We start from the raw sequence: 16,873 nt of genomic DNA on the forward strand, positions 1-16,873 counted from the left end.
GTGACATAAAAGTTGGTGGCTTACCATATGCACAATACTTTTATAGTTATAAGTGGTACTAATGATATTTCCCTACTCATTTATGATTGACTATGTAAGTGGTACTAATGATATTTCCCTACTCATTTATGATTGACTATGTCTAATACAATTTATTTGGTAGGTTTAGTGCACACATGGAGAAATAGAGCTATGACAAAGACCTTTCTGATGAGAGGCTCACAATTTACCGATACGTTCTTGGCTCTTGCCTTAATATTTTAATGTTATAATCATATTTTAGATTTACATAAAAAAGTTTAAATTTTCAATTTAAAAAGATTAAAAGATTATCATTCTATTTAAAAAAAATATTTCATATTTAAATATCTTAAAAATAATATTTTATCATCTCATTATAAGGACAATGCTTCTTCAAAATCCGCTCCTAATAACATTAGCTTACAATTTAATTATCACAACATATTAATACTTACACCATAATTATTATCATTTAATAATTCAAACATTAATACTTTTTATTAATTATCAGGAACCATCAATTTTTTTCATCAAATTTGAAGCTTCCTAAATGTCTTGAATGTCAACTTGGTGGCGGAGTAAAACCACCGTACTTCTATGCATTTACCGCCAATCAGTTGGGTAGTTTCACTGTACAAAAGTATAATATCAGCACGTTACTTGAATTTATGGCGCTTTAACATCTTCTCAAAAAATAAAAATAGCGTGTTTTTAAATTGAATTTATATTACTGCAATTAGTCCAAATTGCTGCAAGAATTATTGTTTGGGACGGTCTACATGCACTCCACGACCCTTGGATTTAATCTGGACCATTCACGTTTGGAAAATCGAACGGAAGCTCCATTTCCCTTAAAATTTGAATATGGTTTTTGGCTTTTGATGAAGAGTAGTTGACAGAAGGCGTCACCATTGCAGCAAGCAAGCATTTAAACAAATTTCAGACTGAAAACTGACTGCAAAGTTCTGTGCCAATTTCAGTGATGCAGCATTTAATCTCTGTTTCAAACACAATGGATTACAGAGAGATCAAAGACCAGGTACCGTTTTCGCTTTATATTCGTTCGAAATATTATGTATTTTCTCCATGTCCTAGAGCTTTTCTCTGCAAAATCTTTAGTGGCTAAACATTTGAATTAGGTCTAATTGTTTAAAAAAAAAGAGTAATGTACTTTTTAAAGCACTTGTTAGCTTTGTTTGTTTCTTCAATGTTTCAGTGCAGAATGCTTGAGGGGTGACAGTGTTTGAAGGCCATTGCTGTTAGTTTTTGTTCTCTTTAGAAGTTTGCTGAATAAGCTTTAAGCTTTTGAAGGTTTTAGTGCAGAGTGCTCGTTGCGTGACCTTATTTTAGGGAAATCTCTTGTTTCTATAGTCTATTTACTAGTCTTTTGAACAGAGTAGTGCTTCTTTTTTGTAAAGATTTAATGCAGAACGGTTCTTGGCAGACCCGATTTTACAGAGATCTTTTGTGGACAATTGTCGATTTTATACTTTCTGTTGAACACACTGATGTGTGGTATTTGTTGTTGAATGTGGAATGCTTGTGTGATCATGTTTTACGTTTGTATTCTTTGGGTAACTATTTTTGTTTTGAAGTCCGTTGAAGTCAGGGTTTCAATGTCAAATGCTTGTCGGCAAATCGGCGAAAATGTTTTACGGGGTGATTTGGTTTTTATTTAGAAGTTTCATGTACAGATTGTTCAGTGGTATTTGTTTATCACGGTTTTAATGCAGAATTTCTGTTGGGGGACATCTTTAATAGAGATCCCTCTTGGGCAACTGTTGTTTTTCTTAATTTCCAGGCAGTATTTGTTTTAAACTTCAAAAGAGATCTTTGGGATAATTATATCTTTCAGTTTTTTATTTCGAAGTCCGTTGAACAGACTGTTGGGTTATATTTTTTCTTCAAAGTTTTAATGCAGAACCCTTGTTGGGTAACCATGCTTTTCGAAGATCTATTTTTTGAAAATTTTGTTTTTGTATGCTCTGCTTATTAGAAGTCTGTTACACACTGGTTTGTATTTGTTTTAAAAATGCACAATACTCCTTGGGAACCATGCTTCAGAGAGCTCTTTTTGAGTAAATTGTTGATTTCTGTTTTATTTGAAGCCCGCTGAGTGCTTTTTTAAAGTACTCTACGAAAATTTGGCGAAAAATTAAATCCAATTCTAGGGCTCGATTGCATCCCACTCACTGCAAAACTGTGCAGTGAGCATATGTACATATTGTGAATCCAGTGGTGTTTTTCGTGAGTAACAATTCGCTCTGGGTTATGCGGATTTGATGTGTGTTTGTAGATTATGACTTAATATATTTGGTAAAGTAGGTCTGCTTAACTGGATATACCAGAGTGGGGAATTCTTTCCATATATACATTGTTTAGAAAATCCTTGCAGGGTAATTATTCATTGTGATAATTTTAAATTTCCATACTACTGTAACATTGGGTGCCATGAATTCTTAAATTACCACGAGGACTCTTTCCAAGGAATCTATTTTTAATAGTTTTTGCTTAGTAGATTGGTTATTTGGTAACATTCAAGCTGGGGTTACACTAGAGGTCTTAAAAGTAGAGGGTGATTTTTTTTTTTAAAAGATCATTTGAAATTTAAAGGTAAGTGGAAAAGTTTAAGTTCTATAAAGATTATTGGTCTTCATAATTTTATTACTTACTTATTATAGTTTATTTAAAAGAGTAATAATATAAAATAATAATAAGTTGGAAAAAATAAAAATAGTTTCTTACCGTTCATAAGTAGTATGGAAAACATTTAATTGCTTTGGTAAATTTACAGTCTTCGGTATTTTCACCAGCATAATCTTACATTAAAAATAACTTTCAATGAAAAATAAAAAATTATAAAAAAAAAGTATAAATTATAAATTTTTTAATATTTGGAAGCATCTAAATAAAAAAGAAGTTTAAAATGAGAAAATAGGAAATGTCTTCTTAAACTGAGATCTCTATTTTCATAAATTTTTTCTTTTAAAATTAAGAAGCAACATTAGTATTTGCATGGAGCCACCACTTTTAAATAGAAATGGAGCTGCCTAAGGTTTTTAAGAAATATTTGGAAGCTATTAATCCCAGAGTATAATGTGTTGGGTGATAAAAATATGTTAAAAAATTATATTTTTCTATCGATATTTATTATAAAGAAAATTTGAATTTTACAAGTGGCACATAAGATTATTTCTAACCTATTTTATTTTTGCCACCTCAAATATGGAAGCCTAAAAGTTAGGAGATTAATAAATTTATGGTAATTCCATAAAGTTTTTCATATCAGAGAAGCTTAAAACTGGTTCATCTCAACAATTCTACCAGTTCTTATTATATAACAATGCCTATTAAAGTAAAGAAATTGATAAAGGTCTCTTTATCTTTGAAAGTCCTCTTTTTCTTCAAAAGTTTTTGTTTGTTGGGTTTATAAGAGAACTGACATCAAGACAACATAATACGCAAATTAAATTGTGCTTGTGTGTTGATAAGGGCTTTACTTTTAAGCCCTTGTGTTTGGGGAACTTTATTTTGTCCTTGTTATGGCTTCATGAGAAATCTGTAACAAGGTGATTAGTGCAAAATTAGATAGTTCTTTGTAAATTAAAAATTTGTGATGGAATTTGATTCAACAAATGAAAGGTTAATAGGAGATAGCAATAGAAAACAAACTTACATATGAAAGTAAACATATAAATCGAGATGAAGTGGATATGAATGAACAACATAAATTAGTTCGGGGATTAGGTCTCATGTTCAAAATATAAAAGCAACAAAGAAAATATTGGAAACTTTACAACCAATGTATGAAAGAACCAATAATTAAAAGTGGTGGACATCAAAAGAGATGAAGGGCAGATATAGCATGAATAATCAATATTGCAAAATTGGAAAAAAAATTAACTTGCAACGATTAAGCTTGAATATGAAGACTTTTAAGTTGTAGATTTTTAAAGTGAACATCTTGTATATGAGTACCATTACTCTTTCACATATTAGATTTAGTTGGAAAATTTGAGAATATCAAACCAAACCTTTTTCGATGAAAAGAGTAGGCTTAAAATGTTCATAGGTGAATCTAGCAAGAGTTATCAAGCATTTATGCCTAGAGAAAACTACAAAAGTTATACTAACAAATTTATATTGAAATAAAAGAGAAAATCAAGAGAAATAACACTAAAGTAATTAAAGGCTGTCAAATCAACCAAAGGATCATTAATAGAGGCATGGTTCTCAAAAGGCAAAAAATGAATGGAGAAATCACAAAGATTATTGTAAAAGAGAAAAAACTATCACAGTTTATAATTGTGGATAAGAAAGACATGTAAGTGAATGATGTCCAGGTAGAAAAGTACATGTAGGAGGGGAAATAATGTTTTTAATTAAAGAAGGTGTTCAAATTTTGCTAAGATGAGGATGATCACAATGTGGTTATGGCCTCCTCAACCATTTAGGGAAATTCAATAACATTACATGTATATTGATCTAGCGATCAATTGACATGTGTCTTACAACAATAAAAACTTCTTTAGTCCTCTACAAGAAGTAAATGGGGCAAGGACTTTAGTAATCTATGATGGTTCAGAAGTAATTTCGAAGAAATAGTTTCAATTTTAATGAAAGAACGCGATGATAAGTTGTAAGTAATGAATGCTAGTCTAGTACCTAAGTTAACAAAAAATCATGTCTTAGTAAATCAAAAAAATTCAATATGGCTTTCTTGGGGAGTTCTATTTAGATGAGTGTCTAGAACAGAGAGCATCAATGGTGGATTTACAATTGTAGCCACAAGAGTAAAAAATGATTGCATTTACAAATGTTTAACATTTCTTGATAAGACAATTGACATTATTGATGTTCTTACACAAATGTTTTATCAACGATTTACTCATTCAAACTATCAAATCTTCACATGCTTTTCAATATGAATACGGTTGATCAACTACCTTGGATAGGAACAAATACAATTGTCTATAAGATGCATTACTGATAAACAACATAAAGAAGTTTGAAAGGTCTACAAGGAGAACAAGAACATCTCTTTTACTTGTACATAATGATTTATATGGGCCTATGAATCCCACATCAAGGTGAGGAACTAGTTTCATGATAGATTTTAAAAGGAAGGTTTGGGTTTACTTAAGCATAAAGATTAAGTGTTGTGAATTTGAAAGGTTAAAAGCATTTCTATTAAATCAAGGTAGGGATTTAAGACCAAGCAAATTATTAAAAAACAAATAATTGTAGAGACCATATCAACAACATAAAGAAGTTTGAAAGGTCTACATGGCGGACAAGAACATCTCTTGTACTTGTCCATAATGATTTATATGGGCCTATAAATCCCACATCAAGGTGAGGAGATAGTTTCATGATAGATTTTAAAAGGAAGGTTTGGATTTACTTAAGCATAAAAATTAAGTGTTGCGAATTTGAAAGGTTAAAAGCATTTCTATTAAATCAAGGTAGGAATTTAAGACAGAGCAAATTATAAAAACACAAATAATCATAGAGACCATACCAACAACAGGTTCATATATTTTTGTGAATCTCATGAGAGTAAGAGAGAGAACATACCTTCTAGTTGATTTTCAGTTTAACCTGCATGATTTGAATCTGAATATCCAATTAGTTGTAGATCTCCAAAAGAAAAATAATAAATACCCCAAGTCAAAGCCCATTGTAGGTATATCATGGGTTCATGTTATCTCTTTGAAAAGAAAATGAGAAAGACGGAAAGAAATAAGAAATGTCTAATAGATATAATCAACAAAACGGTGTTCTTGATAGAAAGATTTTGGCCTGGTGCATGTGACAGTGTAATGGTCGTCCTTTGTTTCTTCAAGTCGAGGCTATTAATACTGCATATCATATCGTGAATAGGTCTCCTCCGATTTGTTTGCTGAACGTAACTCTTTGAATAATAATGGAGTGCAAAGAAACCGAATATTTAGTATTTGGAGCTTTTGGATGTAAAGTATCCTTTCACATCCTTGGTGAGAATAGAGATGTTTCTTTAATAAGAAGAGTGTTAACTGCATCATTGTTGGTTGTGATGGTCATAAAATGGATACAAGTAGGATCCTAGTTCGGAAGATGTACTCATAAGTAGGGATGTCAAGTTTAATGAAGGTTTTGAGGCTATAATAAAATCTTCTCTTCTCATGTACGACAACTGGACATAGATAACGATGAATCCCGTAATGTCTTTCAAACTAATGAAATTTCTTAGGCAACTTCTGATATCATTGAAGAATGTAGTACTCCATTAAAGATAAGAAATTTATCAAGTGATGATCATAACGAAGACCAATGATTATGATGAGACTAAAGGAAAATATGCATGCAAACAAGCTACGCAGAATGAATATGAATCTTTGATAAATAATAAAACATGTAAGTTGGGGGACTTGCCGAAGGAAAAAGGATGTGATCAACAATAAGTGGGTGTACAAGCGGAAGTACAAGTTTTATGGAATCGTTGTAGAACAAGCAAGACTACAGCCAGTGGATACTCACAAAAGGAGGGAACTCTCACCAATGTTTTTTATTCTAATATCAAATGCCGACATTGTTAGGAGTTTTATAGCATTGACAGCTCATTTCAACTGGCACCTTCACCAAAATGAATGATAAAATTGACGAAGATATCTATATGACAAAACCTAAGAATTTAGAAGTTTTAAATAGGGACACTTAGTTTGTAGGTTCATGAAGTCTCTTTATGGCTTGAGTCAAGGGCTTGGTATGATGAATATTTCCAAACTCAAGGTAAATTTCATTTGTATGTTCAAAAGTCTTTCTATGGCTTGAGCTGTTTTCAAGGGCTTGGTATGTTAAAGATTGATGAATATTTCCAAATTCAAGGCAAACTTAGTTTGTAGGTTAACAGAAATCAAGATTGTTGAATATTTCTGAACTCAGGACTTCCATTATAGTCCCAGTGATCCAAAATTGTATTTAAAGAAGTTTGATGATGGTAATATAATAATTATAGTACTTATGTTGATGTTATTATCGTCCCAAGACATAACATGATCAAGATCAGTGACAAAAAATGGTAAAATTGAGAGATAAATTCAAGATAGCCGATCTTGGTTTTCTACGCTACTTGTGTGGCATCCAAGTACGCCAGAAAGATGGTGGGACATACCTCTCGAACCAATTATGCTATAGATATGTTGAGTAAGTTTAGGATGGAATATGTAAAATTGTTTCCATTCCTTATAATCCAGGATTGAAGATATGGATAGTGAAGATGTAGATGTTTCTTCTGTGATAGGGGTGATTTCACAATTTTTCTTTCTTCCTAGGGTACTACATTGGATGGAAGTACAAAGTATATTGAGATATGTAAGACGGACCATGACTATGATAGTTTGTTATTCCTCTTGCGGAGACGTACAACTTGTTGGATATTGAAATTCAAATCGAACAAGTCATGTAGATATCCAAAAATCAGCTATAAGTTATGTTCTCTCTCTTGATCCTTGTGCTATTTCACGGTGTTGTAAGACAATCCACCATTACTTTATCAACTATAAAGGATGAAATAACTTGGCTGGCTACTCTTTCAGTACAGGGCCTTCTTTAATTAATGGTGAGAATCAAAGTGACATTTTTTTGTCCACGAATCACTCTTTCACAGTCAAATAAAGCAGATAGAGGTTTATCACCATTGTCTCAGACATCGCACTCAACAAGAAGCGATTTATCTTCGATGTTGTAGAACAAGGGTTCAGATAGCTTATTTTTTGGGAAGACTATATGTAAAACTAGGTTTGTATACCTTAATATTCTTTCAGGCTTACAAGAAATCACATGAATATTTGATGGTTGTCAGAAGTGTTATTGTGTGTGTCAGCCATTATGCTAGTAAATAAGTGATTGCTGGTAGAATATATAAAATATTTGTCTGTATCTTTTTAATGATAAACAGATTTCTCAGCGCGCCATTAGGAAACTGTTCTTTGTTTGTGTTATATTTCTATACAATATGTGTGTTCGATTTGTATGGCGTATACAGGCATATATTATATATGCGTATCTGAAAAGCTGCCGAATAAATATCTGTTACCACAACTCCTGTTTTGTCATTTGTATTGCCTACTCTAGGAGAGTCCTGAAATTCTCCAGGTTAAAATCTGGACTTCTCTATGTAATAGGGATTCAATAATATGATGCGGTAGATGTATTAGAAAGCCAGTTTTGAATCATGTGAGATGTACTCATGCAATATGTGATATTCTCAAAAGTATACTAAATCCAGGCTATAATTGAATTAACAACTGGTCCTCGTTAGATGAAGCGCAAAAGTAATATTTCAAATTTTAATTGCGATTCTTTGTCCATTGAATATTATGTCTGTACAATTATCTTTCTGGAAATGAGGCAGTTTTCTACGGATTATCTTTGCTATCCCAGGAAAAGAAGCAGAGCAAAGCAGATATTGAAGATCCACACCTTGAATCCGATTCCGGTAGTATCTCTAACCTGGCTTGAAATTCCTACAGCAGTTCTTAGCTGTCATCAACACTCAGATCGTTGTGGCACTAAAGATTGTATTGTGGATGTGTGTGTTTTGTGCATACTGAGCAGATAATCCACAAATAGGTGTCCGAGAAGGATTGGAATGGAAACGCAAGTAAGCAGTTTGAATTAGTAATTCCATTGGTTGCGTGGGTATATTTTCACTACTTACCCAATTCTTTTCTGTTTATGAATTAATTTTCAGGTCGCTTGTGATAATTGCGTTAACAGTGCTTACTAGTTCACAAGGAATTCTAATTGCATGGTCCAAACGAGCTGGAAAGTATGACTACAGTGTTGCGACGGCAAATTTTATGGTGGGCATATAATCGGATTTTTTGTTCACCGCATAAGATTTCCCTTTGATCGAATGTTCAAGTCGTATACACAAAATTAATGCTCGACTTCATTTATGGTCCGGCTTTCTTTTTGTCTGCATATATGTCGGTTCACGCATTTACAGCAATACATATTATATTTTGCAGGTCGAGACGCTGAAGTGTGTGTTCTCATTGGTTGCTGTCATTCTAATATGGAAAAGAGAAGGCATCACAGAGGATAACAAGTAATTTTGCAGGCCTGTTTAACTGGTAATTTCTTATGTTATGTTTCTTAGTATGAGTACAGTTGACATATAGGATATTAAACAATACCCAGTCGGTCAGATTATTGAGTCGTACGTATTCTCAAGCACTGTGAATTTACCTTACCACAAAGTAAGCTTTACAAACAAAGAACTCACGCAAACAAATGAGAAGCAACGGAACAAGTGTTCCACGGGTGGATGTCCTAGAAGTCTAGAGAAGTTTGGGGGATTTTACCTTTTTTTTATTACTTTCTACATTTTCGTTATTTGTTTAATGTAATTTTAATAAACAAAATCTATTTATTGGTTTGTCAATTTTCAATTGGAATAACAAATATTTATATAATTTGAGTAATCATTTCTATTTTAGCAGCGTTAGAATCTTATTATATCTGTCAATGGTAGTCATATCTTTTCTTACCTAGCAGTAGTAATATTTTTAAGTTGTCCCATCTAACAGTGGTAACAATTCTAAATTATCAAATGTACATATTTTTAAACTTAGACTTAATTTTCATACTTTCAGAAATGTATCACTACAGCAAGTTTTTAATAGATATCAGTATCACCACTGTCCTATTAAATCAACATTGTGAACTTCGACTCAAATAAGTTAATTCAATCGTTTGAAAATTACAAGTCCATCCACCCATTCTTTCATAATGTATCTTCATATAGAGATATTGAATAGAACATACCTGTAACATATATTAGACTAAGTTGCTGTATTCGCTCCAAAATCCTCAAATTCGACATTCGATTCCTTGAAATTAGTAGTCGGTTCAAAGTCTTATCAATTTTGTTTGTTGACTGCAAAATTCTCTGTAGATTTGATATTTCAAACCCTGGTTGATTTTGGGTGAAATTGTAGTGAATGTGTTAAATGTCAGCAGAGCCCGAGCAGAATTTCAACGAATTTATAGCAAATTTGGCAAACAACATTTATTTTGTTGACTTTTCAATGTTGGAGTAAAGTGCTTTTTGAGCAGTGTCAAACCTAAAATGACCCCATTTTGGACTTTAATGCAGCGAAATACCTAAAATGGGTGATAATCAAGAAAATCAGGTAAACCTAAAAGTTTAAAATGGGTATGATCTCCAGCAGCCTACAATTTGCCTCTTCCTAAATCCAGAATGACTTAAGTTCTAATTCCATGAAGCACTGTTTGAAAAGCTAAGGCTCCTAAATATTCTAGGACCAATTACAAGGTTTCAGAGACATTTCAAGTTTATCCATAGAGCAAAATCTGCCAACAGAGTATTGCAGTAAGAAATTCCAAATAAAAAGACATTATTTGATTTACAATTTTTACATTCATCCAACTGATATGCCATACCTTATTCTTTTTTTGTCTTTTCTTGGCATTTCTGGCCTTTATCTTACTGAATTACCTGATTTGCTTGATATTATCGCTACCAAATGATATATTGCTAAATTGCTTTGATGTTAGCCAATATGCATTCTCTCTTAGTTTTTCTTTAACTCATATTTCAGACTCGTGCGGTAACTCATTTCAATCATATGATTACGACAATAGGCAATAAGTTAGCTAAAAGAATGCTTTATATAAGTGTTGCACCTATTGCTAACACAGTATTTCCATTTCTTAGGTACTACATGCTCTATGTTTTTGCATATCTAGAAAACTTATCTCAATCCTCTATATTTTTCATTATTTAGGATCTCCACAATTAGATCTCTCAGCTTTAAAACTTACATGTATAATCTTAGCATTTGTTGGTTGATATCACACTTTATAATCCTTCATTATATTCATGAACCAAGTTACCTTTGCCACTACTTATATATTATTTTATGTCTTTTGTACATGTATAATTGCCACATCCTCATTCTATATTAAAAAATAAATCTTAGGTTGCATTTTTTCAAACAAAAGTGGGCCAAACCATATATATTAGTAGGTGAGAGTGGAACTTAAGACCTCCTAAATGAAGGCCACCCTAGTTCACCGCTAGACCGTGTGTGGACTCTCAAAATCTTAAGTTACATTATCCAGGCACGTGTTCACGAGTCTAAAAGCTCTCTCCCTACCCTGCAGATAGTGCTGCCTGATGCCAGGGACGTGTGGCCATCTCTGGCATGGCTAGGGGACATTTGGAATATTCTTTGTTGTCCCGAAGACAGCTGGACATCCCTAGCCAAACAACCACTTAGAAAACTCAATTAAATTAACAATAAAAAAAATGTTCTTTATTGATATTGACAGTGAATTCTTTTGGACTTGCCAATGTGTGACTACTACCCACATAAAGATTTTAGAGAGTATACAACTGTAGAATAAGATATACAAATAAAACACTTTTCCCACAATGAGCAAACATGCAATGCATACAGCTTTAGGATGAACAAAAGTATGACTATAGAGCTGTAGAATGAAAGCATATAGCTGTAAGAAAAAGCGGAAAGCTGTGGAATGGAAGCATACTATTGTGGACTAGGAGAATACAGCTCTAACCATTATTTACCAAAGGAATGGTAAATGGCTATACGCAATTGTCTAATGATGATGTGCAAATAATTAAATGGGACCACTTATTAACTATAATTTATTAATAACGTTTTGACTGTGAATTCCGACTTTGAATGCATATAGAGTATTGATTGTGAATTCTGACTTTGAATGCATATAGAGTATTGTTTGTGAATTCTGATTCCTGATCACAAATATCATATGTTAAGGTTTTATAACATATATACGCACAGTGTATCAAAGTTTTTGTATGAATATAATATATGCATATCTTTTTTCATGTAGACATTTTTAATTTCCCCATATGTTTTAAATTCCTTCTACATTTATGTAGCCATCCTCCTGTTATTCTCAAAATTGGCATTAAGGAAACCCGTCCCCTACCCTGAAAACTTGGGGTAACCTTGTTCACAAGTTTTTGTTTAATTTACTTTAACACATGTATTAATGAAAAACATATAATATACCTCTATTCTGTTGTAAAATATTTCAATTGTAATTTTGGATCATTAAATGTTTGATCTTTATTTAGTGTGATAACCTATATATAAGCATAATTTCATAGATTATATGGTCTCATTTGTCAAACATCACTCTTACACGGTACATTACACAGTATGTTTGTAGGTGGTATGGAGAATCGATTGTGCTATAAAGATGTTCAATTCATGATCACACATTTTAATAAAGTTGAGCTCATAGTTAGGCTCCATTATTAGTATGAAATTTACGATCCATTTATTCCAAAAGAATTATAACACACGACATTTAGTAATATAATAAAAGATTTCAATGATAAAGAAAAACCCACTTTAATATCTAAAAAACCTCTAATTTACAATCACACGTGATTATAGATATAGGCATGTACAGTGAGAGGGAAGATGGTGCATTCTCATTCATCATATTATGTCATCAAACTCCAAATTTGTCTAGAGCTTAGATTTGATAAACATTCATGAATACATTTATCTGATTGAACTTTAAAGGTCATGTTTAAAATATAATTGCTTACACTTATCACATCAACCATCTCTTAGCACGAATTTGATTAAGAAGCTGAGAACAACAATGATATATCCATTTATAATCTGAAAAACAAGATATAGATACCATTCCTGAGAGATAAGGGTGTAATACAGAATAGATATCTAGGACAGAATAAATGCTATCCAATGGTTGCATCCCTAACAAGAGATATAAATATATATAGTACATCTAGTCTCAAGGGGCCAATATATAACTTGATAATGTAAATGGGACTAATGATAACAGAGAAAGATAGAGTACAACAATGATATAAGGAATGTACATGGCTTATTGAATATATGAATAAGGAGACCTGTTTCTGTCTTCATATTGCATTAAAATGTGTTTCTTTATGATTAAAATAGTTTGGGTAGATGCATGATATATCTGATTGCTACTGTTGGAGTGTGAAGTTGAAGCTATCCACGTTGTTGTCATTAATGGTTGTCATTGATCAACACTATTCCAGCCTCTTGGTGTGTAAGTTTTCTGTCAGTTGATGTGCACTGATAGATCTCGTGTATTGGTTGTATATTAGATGATTTGTATTGACAGTCTGTGTATTGGTTGAAGCATTCACTGAGGGTTGTGCTTTAAAGGTTTTGTCTTTCTCTGTCTTGGTGGTAGATCTACTTGGCATTGCCAGATCTACTTGGTGTGCAAAAATGTTGGATCATATTTTTGGGTCGATCCAAGGTGAAGTGTGTTACTTGTGGTAGGTCCCAGCTGCTGCATTGTAACATGCCATCATGTCCATTGGCACCAAAGATTGTGTTGATGGTGTTGGGTGTTGGAAATTTTGAGGTGGTTTGTTTGGTAGAGGTGGTCGATGTTTCATTCCTTCCCCACTGCAGGAATGTCTCGTTGTGACCTATTTCAAATCTGTTTTGGCCAATAGATGTGAGGGCAACGAGAAGTTTAAGTAGAGTGAAGATTTCAGCTTGTGAGTATGCATGATGCTTGTATGCGAGATATATGCGATGTAAGCGCGAATCTATTGTGACAATTATTATGAGTTGGTGCAGATAGTGGCCGATTGTGTTGCAGAGTATTGGTGATTGTGTTTAGTGGTAGATTCAACTTTCATTTCACATATTCTGCTATAAGCTTGACTATATTGGCAGTGAGCTTTCATTATACTTCTGGGTAGTTGGCCACATTGGCATTGAGCCTACCGGCGGTGAGCCAATTACAATGAGTCTCTTGTAAAAATCACCTTAATCGATATCACCCTAATAGATTTTTCATTTTATGAGAATTAGGTTCTCTGTGGTTTTTCCCAGTATTGGTTTTCCTTGTAAATCTTGGTGTTCTCTATGTTGGTGTTCCCATGCTTTTCATGTTTATATTTTCTGTTGATATTTAATGTACTTAACCAGTAGATCAAATTGTTACTATTTTCTTATAAGTTTACTGACAGAAAAGTTTTACAATTTGTGTGGGAATACCTGATTCACCTCCCTCTCAATCTTTCAACCTATTCAACAATTTGTGTGAGAGCTTTGTTACTCGTTTGAGAGCTTAATGGCTTGAGGAAGATTTGATGGTTCTCAAATTGAACATCCCTATGTTCGATGGATCCGGCTACAACTCATGAAAAGATCATACGAAAGGTTTCTTGGTTTTGGTTGGCTACAATACTTGGGAGCATGTGGAGACAAAGTATGTGTTCCCTCTCCTCAAAATGGCCTGCAAACTCAAGATGAAATTGAAGCTTATGAGGAGAATGAGAAAGCAAGGTATGCAGTTAGTAGTGATTTATCAAAGACTGAATTAGACAAGGTTAATTTCTTTGAAGACTGCTTATGAAGTTTGAGAAAAGTTGAAAGAAATCTATGAAGGAAACGATAATGTTAAATTATCTAAAAAGCTAACAGCTAAAAGACATTACGAGAATTTGAGGATGGAAGATGATGAAGACATTAAAAGCTACTTTCAGAGAGTTGAGAATGCTATGGACGAAGTTAAGAATGAAGGTGGCACCATAACTGATGAATACTTCATGGATAAAGATCTTGATGACACTACCTAATTGTTACAGTGATAAGATCTTGGTGATAGAGGAGGTTTATTATCCGAAAAAGTTCACCAAAGAACAATTTTTTGGCCCCTTAACGACATTTGAGCTAGAAAAGTTTGGCAAAGATAAGAGCAGATCCGAGATAGCTTTCAAGGTAACTAAATCTGAAGAAGAAACTAGCAGTGATGGTGGAGAAGAAAAGAGGGAAATTTTTGCAAGAAGACTGAAGAGAGTTACCGACAAGTACATCGGTATGTTACATTAAAATGCTGCAGATGTGGTAAGATTGGTCATTTAGATAGTAGATGTCCAAAAAGAGGCCCTAGACAGAAATCCAAAAGGTTTAACAAAAAGGCTTACTATGTGAATGAAGGTGCTAGTATCTTAGATGATTAGTTAGAAGGAGAAGATTATTTGTTTTATGCTGAAGAAGAAAATAAGAAATTGATATTTCTAAGTTCTAACATATGTGCTAAGGCTGATAATGTTGAAATTGCTTTGAAGAAATAAGAATAAACAACTAATTGATAGTGGTTGTTCTCATCATATGATTGGAGATAAAAGTGAATTTGTATCACTTGACAAATATTATGGTGGTTTTGTTAGATTTGGGAATGATAAGTCAACATAGATTGTCGGTAAAGGATCAATTACTTTTGATGGAAAGAATAACACCGGCAATGTTTATTATGTGGAGGGATTGTATCACAATCTATCACAATCATATTCAAGAATGAAGCTTATAACGATCCAAGTTGAACTAATGCAATGAAGGAAGAGGTTCGTTAGATTGAAAAGAATCCGACATGGGAACTTTCACTTAGACTGACAGATAAAAATGTGATAGGTACAAAATGGGTGAATTGAAATAAGCTAGATGAAAATGGAAAGGTAGTAAGAAACAAGGAAAGACTGGTATGCAAGTTTACTCTCAGATTGAAGGAATCGACTTTGGTGAGACATATGCTTGGATGGTGGCTATTAGGATGTTCTTGGCATATGCAGCATTGAAAAAGTTCAAAGTTTACTTGATGGTGTGAAGTCTGCTTTCGTAAATAGAGAATTGAAGGATAGAGAATTGAAGGAAGAAGTGTAAATTGAGCAACCAGAAGGATTCAAATAAAAAAAGGATCTTGATGTAGTATGCAGATTGAAGAAGGCATTGTATGGATTAAAGAACACACCCAGATCTTGTTAAAGTAAGTTAGATAAATACCTGATCAGTCAAGGAATCAAGAAAGGTTGAGCAGTCAGCAATCTATACTCAGATAAAATTCTGATTGTTGTAATGTATGCGGATGACATCATCTTTGAAGGCAAAAATGAAATGCAAGAAATTCATTGAAGAAATGGAGAAGAAATTTGAAGTGTCAATGATCAATGAATTGCATTTCTTTCTTGGATTGCAAGTGAGTTTAAATAGTAAAGGCATTTTCATTTCTCAATCCTAGTATGTGAAAGAATTGCTAAAGATGTTTGGTTTAGAGAATTCAAAACTTTTTTCAACTCCTATTGTTACCGATTGTAAGTTGATTGAGTGGGATGATTCACCGAAGTCATATGCAAGTAAATACAAATCGATGATTGAAGGATTCTTGTACATGATTGCTACTAGAGCAGATATTATGTATGCAGTATGCTTAACAACCAGATTTAAAAAAGAAGTGAACGAATCATATGTTATGGCAATAAAAGGGATTTTTAGATTTGAAAGGAAAGATATATGGGATTATGGTATGCAAGAGAATCATATTTTTCATTGACAGACACAAATGCAATTTGGGTAGGATGCTTTGATAACTAAAGGATTATGAGTGGCGGAGTCTATTTCCTTGGCTCTTGATTAGTTGCTTGGTTAAGTAAGAAGCATGATTTTGTAACTTTATCAACTATTGAATCAAAATATATTGCAGTATCCTCATGTTGTACTCGAATATTATGGATGAAATAAATTGTAAAGGATGTAGGAATTAGTTTTGTGAAATGGTTCCTATCATGTGTGATAATACTAGCGCTATCAGTATGTAAAAGAATCTAGTGATGCATTGCAAAACAAAACATATTAACATCAGGTATCACTTCATCAGAGAGAAGGTTGAAGAAGGTTAAGTTAAACTTGAGTATGTGCCTACAAAGGAGCGAATTGTACAAGGATACTTTTGAGTATGTTAGGGGGAAGTTGGGTGCTTTACCCCT

The 16,873-nt window shown here is 33.0% G+C and overlaps 1 protein-coding gene across 1 annotated transcript in view; it reads left to right on the top strand.

Annotated features, from left to right (window-relative positions):
• Positions 1-699: 699 nt before the first annotated feature.
• Positions 700-16,873, top strand: part of LOC149580312 (CMP-sialic acid transporter 2-like) — a 135,205-nt gene continuing 119,031 nt past the window's right edge. The window contains exons 1-5 of the mRNA XM_089813479.1: positions 700-1,060; positions 8,446-8,500; positions 8,620-8,665; positions 8,756-8,867; positions 9,036-9,115. Coding sequence (XP_089669605.1) covers positions 1,004-1,060; positions 8,446-8,500; positions 8,620-8,665; positions 8,756-8,867; positions 9,036-9,115 — 350 coding nt within the window. The 5' untranslated portion in view covers positions 700-1,003. The remainder of the gene's footprint in view (positions 1,061-8,445; positions 8,501-8,619; positions 8,666-8,755; positions 8,868-9,035; positions 9,116-16,873) is intronic.

Source organism: Cupressus sempervirens, chromosome 1 (genome assembly GCF_028749045.1).
Source record: "Cupressus sempervirens isolate cs-2001-9-10 chromosome 1, ASM2874904v1, whole genome shotgun sequence".
In the NCBI taxonomy this organism is placed as follows: Eukaryota; Viridiplantae; Streptophyta; class Pinopsida; order Cupressales; family Cupressaceae; genus Cupressus; species Cupressus sempervirens.